Source organism: Trematomus bernacchii, unplaced genomic scaffold (genome assembly GCF_902827165.1).
Source record: "Trematomus bernacchii unplaced genomic scaffold, fTreBer1.1, whole genome shotgun sequence".
In the NCBI taxonomy this organism is placed as follows: domain Eukaryota; kingdom Metazoa; phylum Chordata; class Actinopteri; order Perciformes; family Nototheniidae; genus Trematomus; species Trematomus bernacchii.
The window spans coordinates 1,999,061-2,012,287 of record NW_022988098.1 but is presented as its reverse complement, the minus strand read 5'-3'; the positions used below and the strand labels follow the sequence as shown (position 1 = coordinate 2,012,287).

The 13,227-nt window shown below is 42.4% G+C and overlaps 1 protein-coding gene across 4 annotated transcripts in view; it reads right to left on the bottom strand.

Annotated features, from left to right (window-relative positions):
* Positions 1 to 7,265, bottom strand: part of LOC117475425 (chemokine-like protein TAFA-1) — a 110,878-nt gene extending 103,613 nt beyond the window's left edge. For 3 of the 4 annotated variants that reach the window (XR_004555165.1, XR_004555167.1, XM_034121618.1), the window contains exons 1-2: positions 6,774 to 7,265; positions 4,340 to 4,476 (exon numbers count right to left, since the gene is read on the bottom strand). Coding sequence is in view for 1 of the 4 variants with exons in the window: in XM_034121618.1 (XP_033977509.1) it covers positions 4,340 to 4,463 (124 nt within the window). In the remaining 3 variants the exon portion in view is untranslated. Of the gene's footprint in view, positions 1 to 4,339; positions 4,477 to 5,955; positions 6,191 to 6,773 lie in introns of those variants that run through there. The other variant, XR_004555166.1, reaches the window with a different exon arrangement.
* Positions 7,266 to 13,227: the final 5,962 nt, after the last annotated feature.

The following is a 13,227-nucleotide window of genomic DNA, read 5'->3' as shown; positions in this document are numbered from 1 at the left end:
TGAAGCAGCCATCCGTTCGGCCATGGAACGAAAAAGGAAAAATAATCAATTCATACTGCGTGTATATGGCTTCCAGATTCTACCCCGTCCTCATTTACAAGAGAGCTATCCTAAATTAAGTTCAAGGTATACTTCAACAGCCTGTATCTTGTCAGATGTTTTCCTCTCTAGAAAACCCAGACCCTTAGATGTAAAGTAAAAAACTTCAATAGCAATAAAGCTGAGCTCTATAGTATTTTGACAGTTTGTGTTCTTAAAGCCAAAGATGCTTTTCCTAATTTACCAAACACTTCCTCTCTGATTAGCTTGTTTGTCCTTATGATGCAGCTCTCCTCATCAAAGTAATTACATGTTTTCTTTCACATCAAAGGTTTGTTTTTTTTACACAAAGGAGAAGGAAGCATTATGGCACATTGAACAATGAGCTCATTAAAATGCCTTCCAATCATCTGCGATAATACTTTACAAGCCGTTTCAAAATAAGTGGATGAAAACACTGCAGCAGCACTGCATTAGCTATCAGCCATTTACCATCACCCATTTTGTGTAAAGGGTCATATTTTTCATCTGAAACCAGCATCCCTATGGCTACCACTCAGAGTTTATTTCACCGTTTAAATATGATCAGCATATCATTTTCAGAATAAAGGGTTTAATAAGATGTGATCGCTCCGATATACACTGCATATGGCTGCCATAAAAAAGGGTCAAACTAAACGTCGGCAACAAGCTGCTATCAAAGTGTAACAGGCAGAGTAGAGTTTTACAGCTGCACCTGGAACAGGATCCTGTTGTTCCATTAGATCTGAGACTCTCTTAAACTGCCCTGTCAGAGTCATAATAAAACAAAGCAGCAGCTAAAGTGTTGTTATATTCAGATATGGCCCCGCTGGGTATTGATATATTATGAACATGGCTGCTGTAAGGAAACTACGGCTGAGCAAAGGTATACAAATACAGTACCTGCTAAGCGTTGCCTCAAAGAAAACTGACAACTTAAATGTTAACACTTCATTAATGCACTTTTTGTATTTAAGAAGGGACTGCACATTCATCCAAATAAGCACTTGACTTTGATCAGATTTGAACATATTGACAGGTTGATAGCATTAAAAGAAAACATACAAGAGCACATAAGCACATACAGAAACACGTGGAGAAACACTTCAGTCAATGTATATCGGTCACACGTTCACTGACTTGTGTTGGAGTCTCATACTGACAACAGTGCCCTGGTTTGTGCAGCAGTTGTGTTGGCAGTGAGTACTTTTGCTCGTTGTGTTGGCAGGTGAGGAGAGTGCCGAACCGGGCTTGTGTGTGTCATGTCACATTGAGCTCATCTGTCAACGTACTGGATTATTTCTTGAGAGACCAGAATTGGCTGCCCAGAATCAGGCCGCCATCAATCTTCCGCCGCAGCAGAAAGACGCAGGGGGAAGCTGTGAGAAGCGGAGGCTCATGGGAAAGGGAGCGGCGCCGCTTTCCGAGCAGGTGACGAAGCAGTCAGGAAACTCGTTATTCAATCTCCGCCTCAGCGGTGACTATGCCGATTTGTCACGGAAACATTTGAAAAAAATTAATAAATGGGATACGGAAACTTTATCTCAGCAGTCACATTCTCGTTTTTTTTAAGTATGCACCGTCAGCTCACTGTTGAAGAAGGCGGATGCGCTGATTTCTCAAATATTGTCAGATGCTCCAACAGGCCGAGGGATTACATCTATACTGAGCTCAACATGACCTTCACTTCCTCTTCAGATACCCACACAGCCCCTTGTCTGTGTAGCCTATGTGGGATGCTTTGTGAGTTTTTGTACCACATCTCTCAGACAGTAGTCCGGGCTGCATGCCAAGACCCAAATGAACTTATTTCAGGATGTTGTCTAACTAAATACCATCTCCCAAGTTCACTTCAAACCTTGTATATTGTGTCCTGAAGACAATACATCAAATTTAAAAAAGCAGCTTCACCTATCTTATCAGCACAGACGTCTTTAAATTGTGTAATTATCACGCTTCATTAGCGAAAACAATTGTACAACTTAATTTCTGTATGGTAGAGAGTATATCATACATATTTTCATCGTCTTTTAGAAACACGAGAATAATTTGATTACGGGGAAACAGCAAAGCATGAAAGCCAATGGATTGCACAAGGCAAGACATATTTTTTCCTTTTTTTGCTACGTCCTACATAGCCATATCTATTTATATCTGAGGGTTTTGGCCTCAATGAAACCAGAGAGCTTCTCAAATTATAAAATCAATTCTAATTCAAATATTCATCATAGCATTTCAATTCTGAGAGAGCAGTTCTGGTTAGATCGGTTAACGCCACTCCACGGCTGAGTAAGATTGATGTCAGCTTAATCCTCTTAAAAAAAAAACATGATATACTTAAAATTGTACAGTTTGCCGAGCAGCAGAGAAGGACTGTGTTCTCTTTGAGTGCCCGGTTGTGATAGACAAATATCCCCAGGAAGCCTGCAGATTAGGATGTTAAAATATCACGACACATCCTCACGTTATAATTTTGTCAGCTCCAATTAAGGCTGTCATCCATCGCAGACTCAGAAGTTGTCTAGAGAATAATTGTGTCAAATGACATTTTAACAGACCATCGATCCAAGGTTGATTGCATCTATTCTGTAAATCCTCTTTCGTTTGAATACTTCTTACTACGTCACTTAAAATCGACTGGCTCAGCCTCAAACAAATCTAACACCATGAATGAAATCTGAGACTTAAAAAGACGGAATCAACAGAGTGTGTTTATCATCCATCTGTAGAGTGAAGGCTTGAATGCTCTTAGACTTGACGTGTCCTGAACACGACTCCAGGATCCCCAGGGGTGGATGAAAACGCCACACCATAAAAAGGCCTCGGTGAGAAAATGGTGTGTAAATGTGTGAGCATGTGCATGTCCATACCCGCCTCAGTGTTGTATGTAATGCAGAAAATGTGATCCGTCTGACAGGAAACCTTCCAAAGAACTCTGAGCAATAACTATGCTTTGCCTCTTCTAGAGCTACACCCCGGGTAGTGATTGGAGGGAGGGGGCTCTTATTTGTTCCTTTCTTTCCCTTTGGGACTTCTGCATTATTCAAGAGACACTTACTGAGCCTTGCACTTCCTTGTACATGTTTGGCACCAAGCTCCACTTGCCAACCAGTCAGAAAGAGAAAAAAAACACAAGAACACTGCAAGCCAGCTTTTAAAAATTCATTGGAGCTCTCTGTCGCTCATCCCTCACCCTCTTGTACCAATTAACGGGAACCGGATACTTTGAGAACTTTCCCCCCCCCCCCATCATAGCTTGGATTTTCCTGTGTCAGCTCAACAAAGCAAAAGTATGCCAATTCTGAGAGATGCTGCCTTAAAGTCACCAATGTTCAACACAAGATTGGGGAATTCGTTGCTGGACTTTTTCTTCCCCCCTCTTGCTGTGCTTCAATTACTTGTCTTTTTGCTCGGCAATGCGACACACACAAAGGGGAACCAAGCTGAAGATAGCATCAATGTTTAACAGCTAGCTTGGCTTCTGGAGAGAGAGCCACTCTGTGTTCGGCATGGAGTCACACTCATTGTTAGAAGCTTAAAGAAAGCCTTTGCTTTGCTCAAGAAAACCTTTGCCTTCCCTGTAACAACCCCACATACAAACAGCTGGTAAGCTTTTCCATAATCAGAGAATTAGATCCGCCTCGCCGTCTACCCTCCACTTTTGCCCCTACGGTGCAGGAGGCGTCAGGCGTAATTGCCAAACATTCAAAGTGCAAAAAGGGGGAAACATAATTGTCATTTCCATCTAAGCCACAGTGATCAAAGCTCCCTTGGCTACCAGCACAGTATAAGGATGTTTTGCCTACAGCTCGTCCTACTCGTAACAAGTCTTCCAGCTAATTTCAGGGTGTAGTAGTCAAGATTTCTTTGCTGCACACGCAACGTTTAAATACACTCTTTGTCTCAGAGGATTTCCATGTTCAAATTTCAACAGAAGTGTGCAACTCAGCCAAAGAACCAAAGTGTATCACTGTGAAAAGTACACATATGTAAATAGCACCACATGTTTATGGTTAAATAGATGAAGTATGACTAAACAAGAGCACATAACTTGCAATTTGAAGCACAATTAGCATTCGCTTTTGCTCAACTGTGCGCACGGTGAATCATCATGTTAGAGTACCATACTGTGGCACATCATTCTGACATAATGCAGCAGCCATGTTGTTGCTTTTCTTCAACAGCCAACGATGAGAACTGCTCTCCCCATCAAAGGCAACATCTCGCACTTAAAACACTGCACAGTAAAGCCGAAATCTGTACAAAGAGGTTCACGTACCCAGGGTGAGGATGTCGGTGCGGCCGGGCCGGGCCACATGGTGCTGCTGGATGGTCTGGTAGAGAGTGGCCTGGCACAACAGCAGGAAGCCCAGGCTAATCCACATGGCCAACAACCAGGACATGGTAAAGCCGAGTCTGCAGGAGGCGCACAGCGGGGGGGGAAACCACAGGGAAACATTTGTATTACAGCGTGTCTTCATACATATTTACAGCAGACACATGCTTTAATGTGTCAAACAAAAGAAACATATTAGTATTCTGCTGCATTGTCGGATATAACCAAGAAATGTTTTGTCCACTACAGTATCTCTTCTAGATGTATTTAAAAGGTTTGTGCTTTTCTTACGATAACGGTGGGAATGAAAAGAGAAATAAGATAAATAGGCTTCAATAAAACCCCTGCAGACTCAAACACTCAATCTTTACAATATGTCTGCTTCAAACCTGTTTTAGCCTGAAAAGGACTTGTAGCACATACAAATATGAAATGAAAGTACAAAAAAAGGAAATAATCTTTTACAGACGGCATTATTTCTGTTATCATCCGTTATGGAAATTACAGTTTAATTGACACCAGCAGCAGCGGTATTCCAAATGTTTGTAAAAGATTGAATTTCAAAGCACGAAATGCCTTTTTCAGATTTGTTTAGCGCCTAGCTGATGGCTGCTGAGGGCCAGCATATGGAGACACGCCTTAGCCCTCATTGAATAATGAGGCTCTCCTCCTTTCCAGGTGTTATCAGCGCTTCTCTCTATTCAGGCCCCGCAGTGGGAAATTTAAAAGCATCAGCCCACCTCCTTTAAACTAAACTCTGCTTGGTGTGTTTAGGCTCCCTGCCGACTACTGATTGGACACATTTATAATCCTGTCTAATTTTAAGAAGATTCTATTCCACCCAAATCACTCACTATATCATATATCACAGGGACTGTCTAAATGTTTTACTTTTGTCAGTTTTCAAACACTTGAGTGACTCTGCTGCTCTTATGTGACAGTTTCAATCTTTCACCCCTTTAATGTTTGATTCTACCATATCTCAAAACACAGGAGAATATTAAGCAGACACATGAGCCTCGGGGACTCTCTTCAATATAAGCTTCAAACCATGGATATTTCACATTTAAATAAAAGTATTCGGAGCAGAAATGTTTCAAATGTCTGCAGAATGAAGTCAGGCCTGATCCACTGTGTTGTTTCCACAAAGCATTAAAGCCACTGCTTGCTGTTTACCTCCAACTAGACCACTTTGTGTGTTAATCTGAATATGAGATTAAAGCCATTAGCTACTAAATGTTGGCCCATGTGTTCAGTGCCCTCAGTGACATTGAGACTGCTTAATAATCAGAGAAAATTAAACATACAATTATGAACAGCACATTGTAAATCCCCACCCCTGCGCTAAATCCAACATAATCCGCGGTTTTGTGGAAATGTGAGCGGGTCCCGTGGGTATGTTTTCCATTTCTTTTTTTATCCACACTATTTTCTGTTCAGCAATCTGGCTTCATATAAACATCGTTGCGCTTGCATGGATATCTGCATATTGCATGGATATGACTGAGCTCCTCCCGGTGATCGGAGGCATTCGTGCCGAAAATAAAATGTATTCTTACCAGAGGCGTTTTTACCAGAGGTGAAGACGCACGGCAGACTTGAAATAAACACGAACAAACATTGCCATCGTTTTAAAGGAACTTCGGGAGGTAAGGGAAGCAGCTTTCAGCAAAACAGAACTCTTCCTGTCCCCGCTGCAGCCTCGTGTTAACAGCGTTTGAAAGAGCTTTCAAACAAATATCCATCTTGTTTTCCACTCGGATAAAAATCACAGTAAAAGCAGTTTACTCTCAGTTTTGGAATGTTGCGTAAAGTCATCGGAGGACAGCTTCTTTATGCGTAATTGGTAAATCTCGCAGCGTGGATAGTAGATGCAGTCGAGGAGTGAAAGCAGCAGACACACCTGCAGGCGCACGAAGCACCTGCGTTAAACATGGATCTAACAAAAAGAGTCTTGATTTTTTTGTTTTTTTCTACTGCAGAGACAACTTTCGTGACGATTCCCTAAAAACACGTGTGACTGATCCTCATACAGCAGGGAGATCGAGGTGCCACAGTATTATTTAGGCTGCCATTTTATCGATGCTTTTAACTTTTTTGCATTTCCTTAGATTAACTGCACTTATAAAACGTCTTTAAGCATTTTGGAGTATCATTATAATGTTTGTTTTACATGTATTACTTGTATAACTGCTCAAATGCAATATTGGTTTCGTGATATTTGGGGTGTTTTAGTGGAAGATCTTTTTTATATTTCACTATGCATAGAAGTCGTTATCTAATCAACTCAGACACATTTTTCTTCATTCCTAAAACATCCCCCACCCTCCCTGTCCCCAAACACAAGAGGTATTCCTTGAAAGTCTCACACCCTTACCTGAGCAGTGTGTTCAGGAGGAAAGGGGCTCAGTCGAAATCACTGCCTCCCTGCCAAGCAGTCTTACTTCTCAGTCTTAAATCCATCCATAGTTTGAAGCCAGTGAATCTCGCACCAAATTCCAGTAGCAGATAAGCCAAACACGGCAGAAAAAGGGGCTATAACGCAGTTTTTTTCTCTTTTTTTTACCTCCGCAATATTCTCAGTTCAGCTCCTTTTGGAAATCCTTGGGCAACACAATCACCAAAAGCACCCAGTGTCACAAACTGACCAGCATCTGAGTTGATGGCAGGCTGATCATGTCACTGCTGTATCAGCCACATGCATGCAACATCTCCTGTCCTCTTCTTCCTTCAGTCTGTGTCTATCCCCCGTCAGTAGAAGTCCAACGTTGTGATGACAGGGAGCTAATTTACCCCCCCTTCACTTGTCGGCTCCTTCTCACGCGTGCGGCGGAAGGCTCCAGTGGAATGACTGCTCTGTCTGCTCTTGGCTGCGTCCCCCCATTGAGAAGCTGTGCTGATAGTGTGAGCCTCAGTCCTCTCTCCAACGCACTAAGTAGAGAGTCTGTGTTAGAGAGGCAGAGCGAGAGAGTGTGTGAGTGAGCGTGCGTGTGTGAGTGTGTGTGTGTTTTACAATGTAGCCCAGCTGGAAAGAGAGAGAGAGAGCTGAGAGAGATCACATGTCTTAAAGCAAGACTGCCCACTTCTGCATCAAGACTTCATCAGCAAATGAGGAATGCTTTATTAACCCACCCCTCTTTAGATCCCAGCCTCCCAGACATTGAATGTGTTCTCCATCGGCACATGTGTGTGAGTCTGAGAGGGTGTGGGGGAAGATGACTGAATGTGCCTTTTCTTTAGTCATCACCCGGCAGCGTTTAAGGGGTGAGAGTGAAATATGCTCCAAGCACAGCACTTTTAATAGAAGGCAGCGTGCCTCATCACGGCGCTGCAATCACCATATTATCTATTACTCCTTCTACATGCTTTTTGTGGTGAGGAGCCTGGATTTGTTTTTACGGCCTGTTCTTTTTGGAGGTTTTCTCACCGCTCAAACACACTTGCACCTGCAGCGGCAGCCTGAAAGAGCCTGTGAGCATCTTTCTGTCACATTCCTCACAAACTGAACCTGCTGGCTCTGAAGGAAAGGACAGCCACTGTCTTTTGTGTATGTGTTAGCGTGGGTGGTTGCACGTGTGTGTTTCCGCTGTGCCTGAGCCATGCAGGCAGGTGAGAGGAACCAAGTGTTGTTTTTGTTGATTAATCCTTTTTTCCAACACATGTCCTTCCATGTTGAGGAGCTCCCCTTCAACTTATTGCACTGTTAACCGGAGATGTACAGTATATGACAATCCCACGCACCTGCCACAGCTGACTCACTCACAGTCTGACATTTCACTGAAAATGAACCCTATGCTACTCAAAACAATACACCGCTGAGGGGCTAAATAAGCTGGCAGACAGTGAGGATGGTGCTGGTATTGTGGGGGAGTGCAGACAGATGAACTTGATGATGAATATCTGGAAACACTTTGTCCTGGAGCTGGAACTGCGTCCTGATTTCTTTGTATGCTATGGTTGTGTCAATACAGTTTGTGTATGCCTTGCAGTGCAACATATCCTTGTGACTCGGTGTGTATGATATCTAACGTTATTGCTAATTATTTCGTATGTTCAACAATACAAATTAACTTCTGCTTCATACTGTCTTTCAAAAGTTAACTTTGAGCTTTACAGAACATAACTTGGTCTACTTGGTTAGGTTTAGTAAAAGAGCATGGTGCTGCTATCACCTCTGCTTGTTCTTTAAACACCAAAGTTAGATTTGACCGCCAAATGGGCACACCCCCATAGAGTTACAATATGCAGTGTACAAAGAAGCTGATATATGTATATAACACAATGGAGGAAGAAAAGTAAGGGAGGGTTATTATTTCTTCTGTTTAGTTATTCAAAGTGTAATGGGAATACCCGAGTGGATAATGTAGTAGCTGTAAACCGAGACCTCCTTTTGTGGTGATAAATTGGAGGAAATCATACGAGTTTTGCAGCAGTTATTCCTGTTTTAATCCATGTGTTGATGTGTTTTTTCAGACTGCGTCCTTTGTGTTCAAATAGATCTGCAATAATCTAATGTGAATGCAGATATGAATAGTGAAGCTGCCATCTGGATCTCTGTTGGGTTAAAGCACGCCACATGTTAAGTGACCAGTTTCACATTAAACAGGAGCCGCAGAGTAATTAACACATTGATTACTGCTCCGACACTGTCAAGCTTTATTTGCACACAATGGCTTGATTACCAATAAATTGGCTTATTTGTGTTCGTGCACATTTGTTGATGTTCCCTTTTGTTGGGAGCATTAATTGCATGCACGGTTGAAATTAATTTTGTCTTAATGTCTCTATGATCTGTCCCATTGGACTGAGATGAAGGCGTGAAATGAAACAGGCCCACAAACAAGCCTCAGAGGAGAACTTAAGATTGAAGGCATCCAATTACTACATGTTCATTTCAGTTCCGATGTGCTGTACCAACAAAAGTCTCCCATTTGTATCTTAATTTTTTTCCGTTTGTTGATTTGTTGTGGTCTGTGACTTTTCATTCTGCGTCAGGCGGAGCTGTGTTGGGAGAATGGACAGAGACAACAGCATTTCACAGTAATTCTGGATTGTTGTCCTGGTCCCTCTCTTCTCCGTCTCCCTTCTCAGGGGCTTCCATCATTTCCAAACAGCTGTCGCTACAGCCCGTGCCAAGTCCTAACCACAACCGACCAATCACTGGCCAACTCTGTGTTTGGATCTGGGCAGCCCTGTTAAACAGAGAGGTTTGCCAACATCGCTCACTTGCTCTCGGTCTTTCTTTCCCATTCTGTCATTCCCTTTATTTTCCATTTCTCCCTCGGGCTAATAAAACTCTTCCTTCCAGTGGAGCCAACAAGCTTTAATATGCACCCGGTAGCTGCACCAAAACCATTTCAAAACCCCATCCGTCGCTGGTCTCCTGTAAAATATGAGCCCTCGTCCACTAATATTTCTACATACGTCTCAACATCTCTCACTGAAGCAAACCAAGCATTTCTTCATTTGTCGAGGGGAGCTGTTTTGTTAGTGAACCTACTCTCGGTAGACACTTGCTCCATAAGCCATTCTATCAGAGAGGTAGAGTGATACAGGAAGGTGGAGATAGAGGGAAAGAAAGAAATTGCCAAGAAAGATTAAGGCAGGCAGAGAAAATTCATTTTGAAGAAGTATGCAGCGGCAACTCTTGCTCATCGGTGGATGGTGAAGGGAAGAAGATGATTAATGCAATGGAGGAACATGATCTGTAGGAATCATTTATTTCACATTTATCTGAATATCCTTTTTTAGCAATTGGTCACAGGTGCACTATTGAGGGGCCTGGCTTCAAGGATATTGTCGATTTTGAACAGTGGACTTTTACGTGTATAAGGTACTCTAAGGTTAGTGGATTTACAGTTCTCCACACATAAACCTCTCTGGCTTTACCTTCAGCTTTTCTCTACCGTCAGCAAATCCTGGGAGAATAAACACTGTTATAGTCAGTACAAACCCTACGAGGAAAACACAAAAGCAAATTGTTATTTTATAGCCACAAAGATAAATGATTTTTGCTGTCGCGTCCCTAATTACTTTCTCATTTTCATCAAGAGGGAAATTCAAGTCAGTTCATCACTTACACACTTCACTCTTCTATAATTGGGCCATTTTGAATTTACTAGTATTTATTATTAAAAAAAAATCAGAAGTAGTGTGGCATATCACTGTATAAAGCTTTAGGGAGGAGGTTGGGTTAGATGGTTGGGCATACTATATGTGTGTCTGTGGTAAGTTGCTTTTTTTATGCCATGTCCTTAGCCTTCACCTGTCATCTGTTGGTACAGCTGCCCCTTAGTCCTATTAGTGCAGGGCGAGTAGATAGTAACCTGTGGTCCTTCTCTGCCAGATTGTGTATGTTGTCTTGGCATTGCAGCCTTAAATTGTGTTTTGCCTGTGCCTGTTGTGACTTGCTTGCTTGTTATAGCCCTTTCGATTTGTTTGCTTGTCCTGCCTGCCTTCACACTGCCGACCATAATAATGCCTCTACACAAGGTAAGGACTGTTTTCACTGTGGCTGCATTGTCTCTGGAGTGTGTTCTTTGTTTCCAGCTTTGTGATCAGCTGTTGTACTGTCAGTTTAAACACAAACCTCTGTTTGGAGACTTCTAACAGTGAGATGGCGTCAGGCCTCAGTGACATTGATGCAATGGTGTCAGGCAACCTAAGCTGCCTGCTGAAGTCCACATGCAGCAGCCAGTAGGTAGCTTGAAATAGTATATTGTTTTGCACCCTGGACTGTGGGTCTACTGTGGACCCGCTTCGAATCGACCCATTGAATGGCCATTATCACCGTCCTAAATAATAATTGGAAGGGTGCTGCTAAGCCTGGAGGTTGAGAATGCCATTATCATCTATTCACATGGTTGCTCACTCACTGATACAAATACAACAAGGGGTAACCTTTGTCAACCTTAGACTGGAAGAGAGGAGGAAGTCTGATGACTTAGTAAGTCTACTTAGGGTGGGGGAGAGTTAGTAAGCATGGATGGGCCAAGCAGGCACAGGATTTGATCAGAGTACGTTTCCCCTGTTAAAACTGAAAGTCGAAGTTAAACATGACCTTGTTTGGTTTCTGGGCAATTTCATTATTAATCTCCTTCTTGCTACTGATGCTTGGGCTTGAGTGGACTTTGAGGAGTCTCATACTTCTCTCAAGTGGTTGGTTTACTGTTGATGTTGAGAGAACTTAACTTAACTAACTCTGCGAATTGTGGCGTTCCTCTGAGTCCGGATTTAGGTCCATTTTGTGATTGTTTCATGCTTTTTTGGACAAATGATCTATAATCAAGTTTCCTTCCACTACTTAAATATCAATATCATCTGCATATGCTGCCCGAGATGTGGGCATATTTATGGTGATGAACATACTACAAACATTTTAAATCTTGGCAAACAAATAAGACGCTGTCACTCTCTGCATGCTACCCTTTCATAACAAGCAACATCTAATAATCCATCAGAAGCCAGGCTCTCACATCAAATGGTAACATTAAAGTTTGTGAACTGAGCAGTTTATTTACATGTCCGAATGCCATTCAGTAAATTATTTCTTAAATTGCTCAATCAAAAGTATTTAACTATACTCACACTAACGCAGCGTCCACACGGCGGCGTGCGTTGAAGCTTGCCGGCGGGCGTGTCTGAAACTCGACCAACAACCAATCACATGAATCTCCCGCCCCGGACACACAAGCACGCGGTTTGATTGGCTAGAGCTTGTACTGGCATATGATTTGATTGGCTGACGCTTCCGTCGAAGCTTCAAAAGTTGAACATTGCTCAACTTTTGAAGCGAGCAATGCGAGCAATGCGAGCAAAGCGACGCGAGCAAAGCGACGCGAGCAAAGCGACGCGAGCAAAGCGAAGCGACGCTCCCACAATGCAGTTCGGCAAAGTGTGACGTCACCCCATTCAAAGTGAATGGGCAGAACGTTGAAGCTTCAACGCACGCCACCGTGTGGACGGGCCGTAAGACTATTCAAATAATCTTATATTGTTTCTGAAATGATGCTTTTTGTAATTACATTTGTAGTCAGAGTATATGTGAGTGTCTATGGAGTGTATAGTGCACTAAACATACACCATACTGTTGATAACCAGCACTGCAGGGAGAAAATCAAATCATCTGCATGCAAACAATTCCAGTCTTGTAAGATTCATTTACTTTTGTTGATTGAATATAAAACACTTTTTTTGTCCTCTTGAAAAATGCTATACAAATCATAGTTATTATTGTTATTAAATTGGCTTTCAGTACCTCACCTTTGAGATAATGTATTACTTACGCCATATTTGCACTCAAGCGTATTGAAATAGCTTTCAATGCTTTTTTTTGTGTTGTGTGGAAAAAGCATATTATTAAAGATCTGTGTGCCGGTGACTTTCTCCCCCTAACTCCAAGGGAATATTGCAACATATTCAATCATATACTGTAGGTAGCAGTGAAAATAAGTTGTGGGTTTTTTGTGTTTGAAGTAGGTCAGAAATTCTGTGCTCGTAATGCGCTGGGACTCACCAGGTCTCGGCAGGGGACGTTTCCTTTCCCTTGCCAGTTCAGGACTGAGGAGTAATTGAGCACTAGACGACTATACTCTTGGAGATGATGGCAGCCATGGAAATGTCCCCTCACAGACCAATAAAAATGTCCTCTCCTTCTTTGCTGTAATTGGACCAGGGACAGTGGGGTTGGGTTCTTGCCCGAGGAGACCACCTGTAGAAATGCTTTGCTCAATACACTACTATTAAACTGATGAGACAGGGGACTCACTGAGAGAAGAAAAAGTGTGATAAAGAGAATAATGATGATGAAAACAAGGAGACAAAACCCCCCT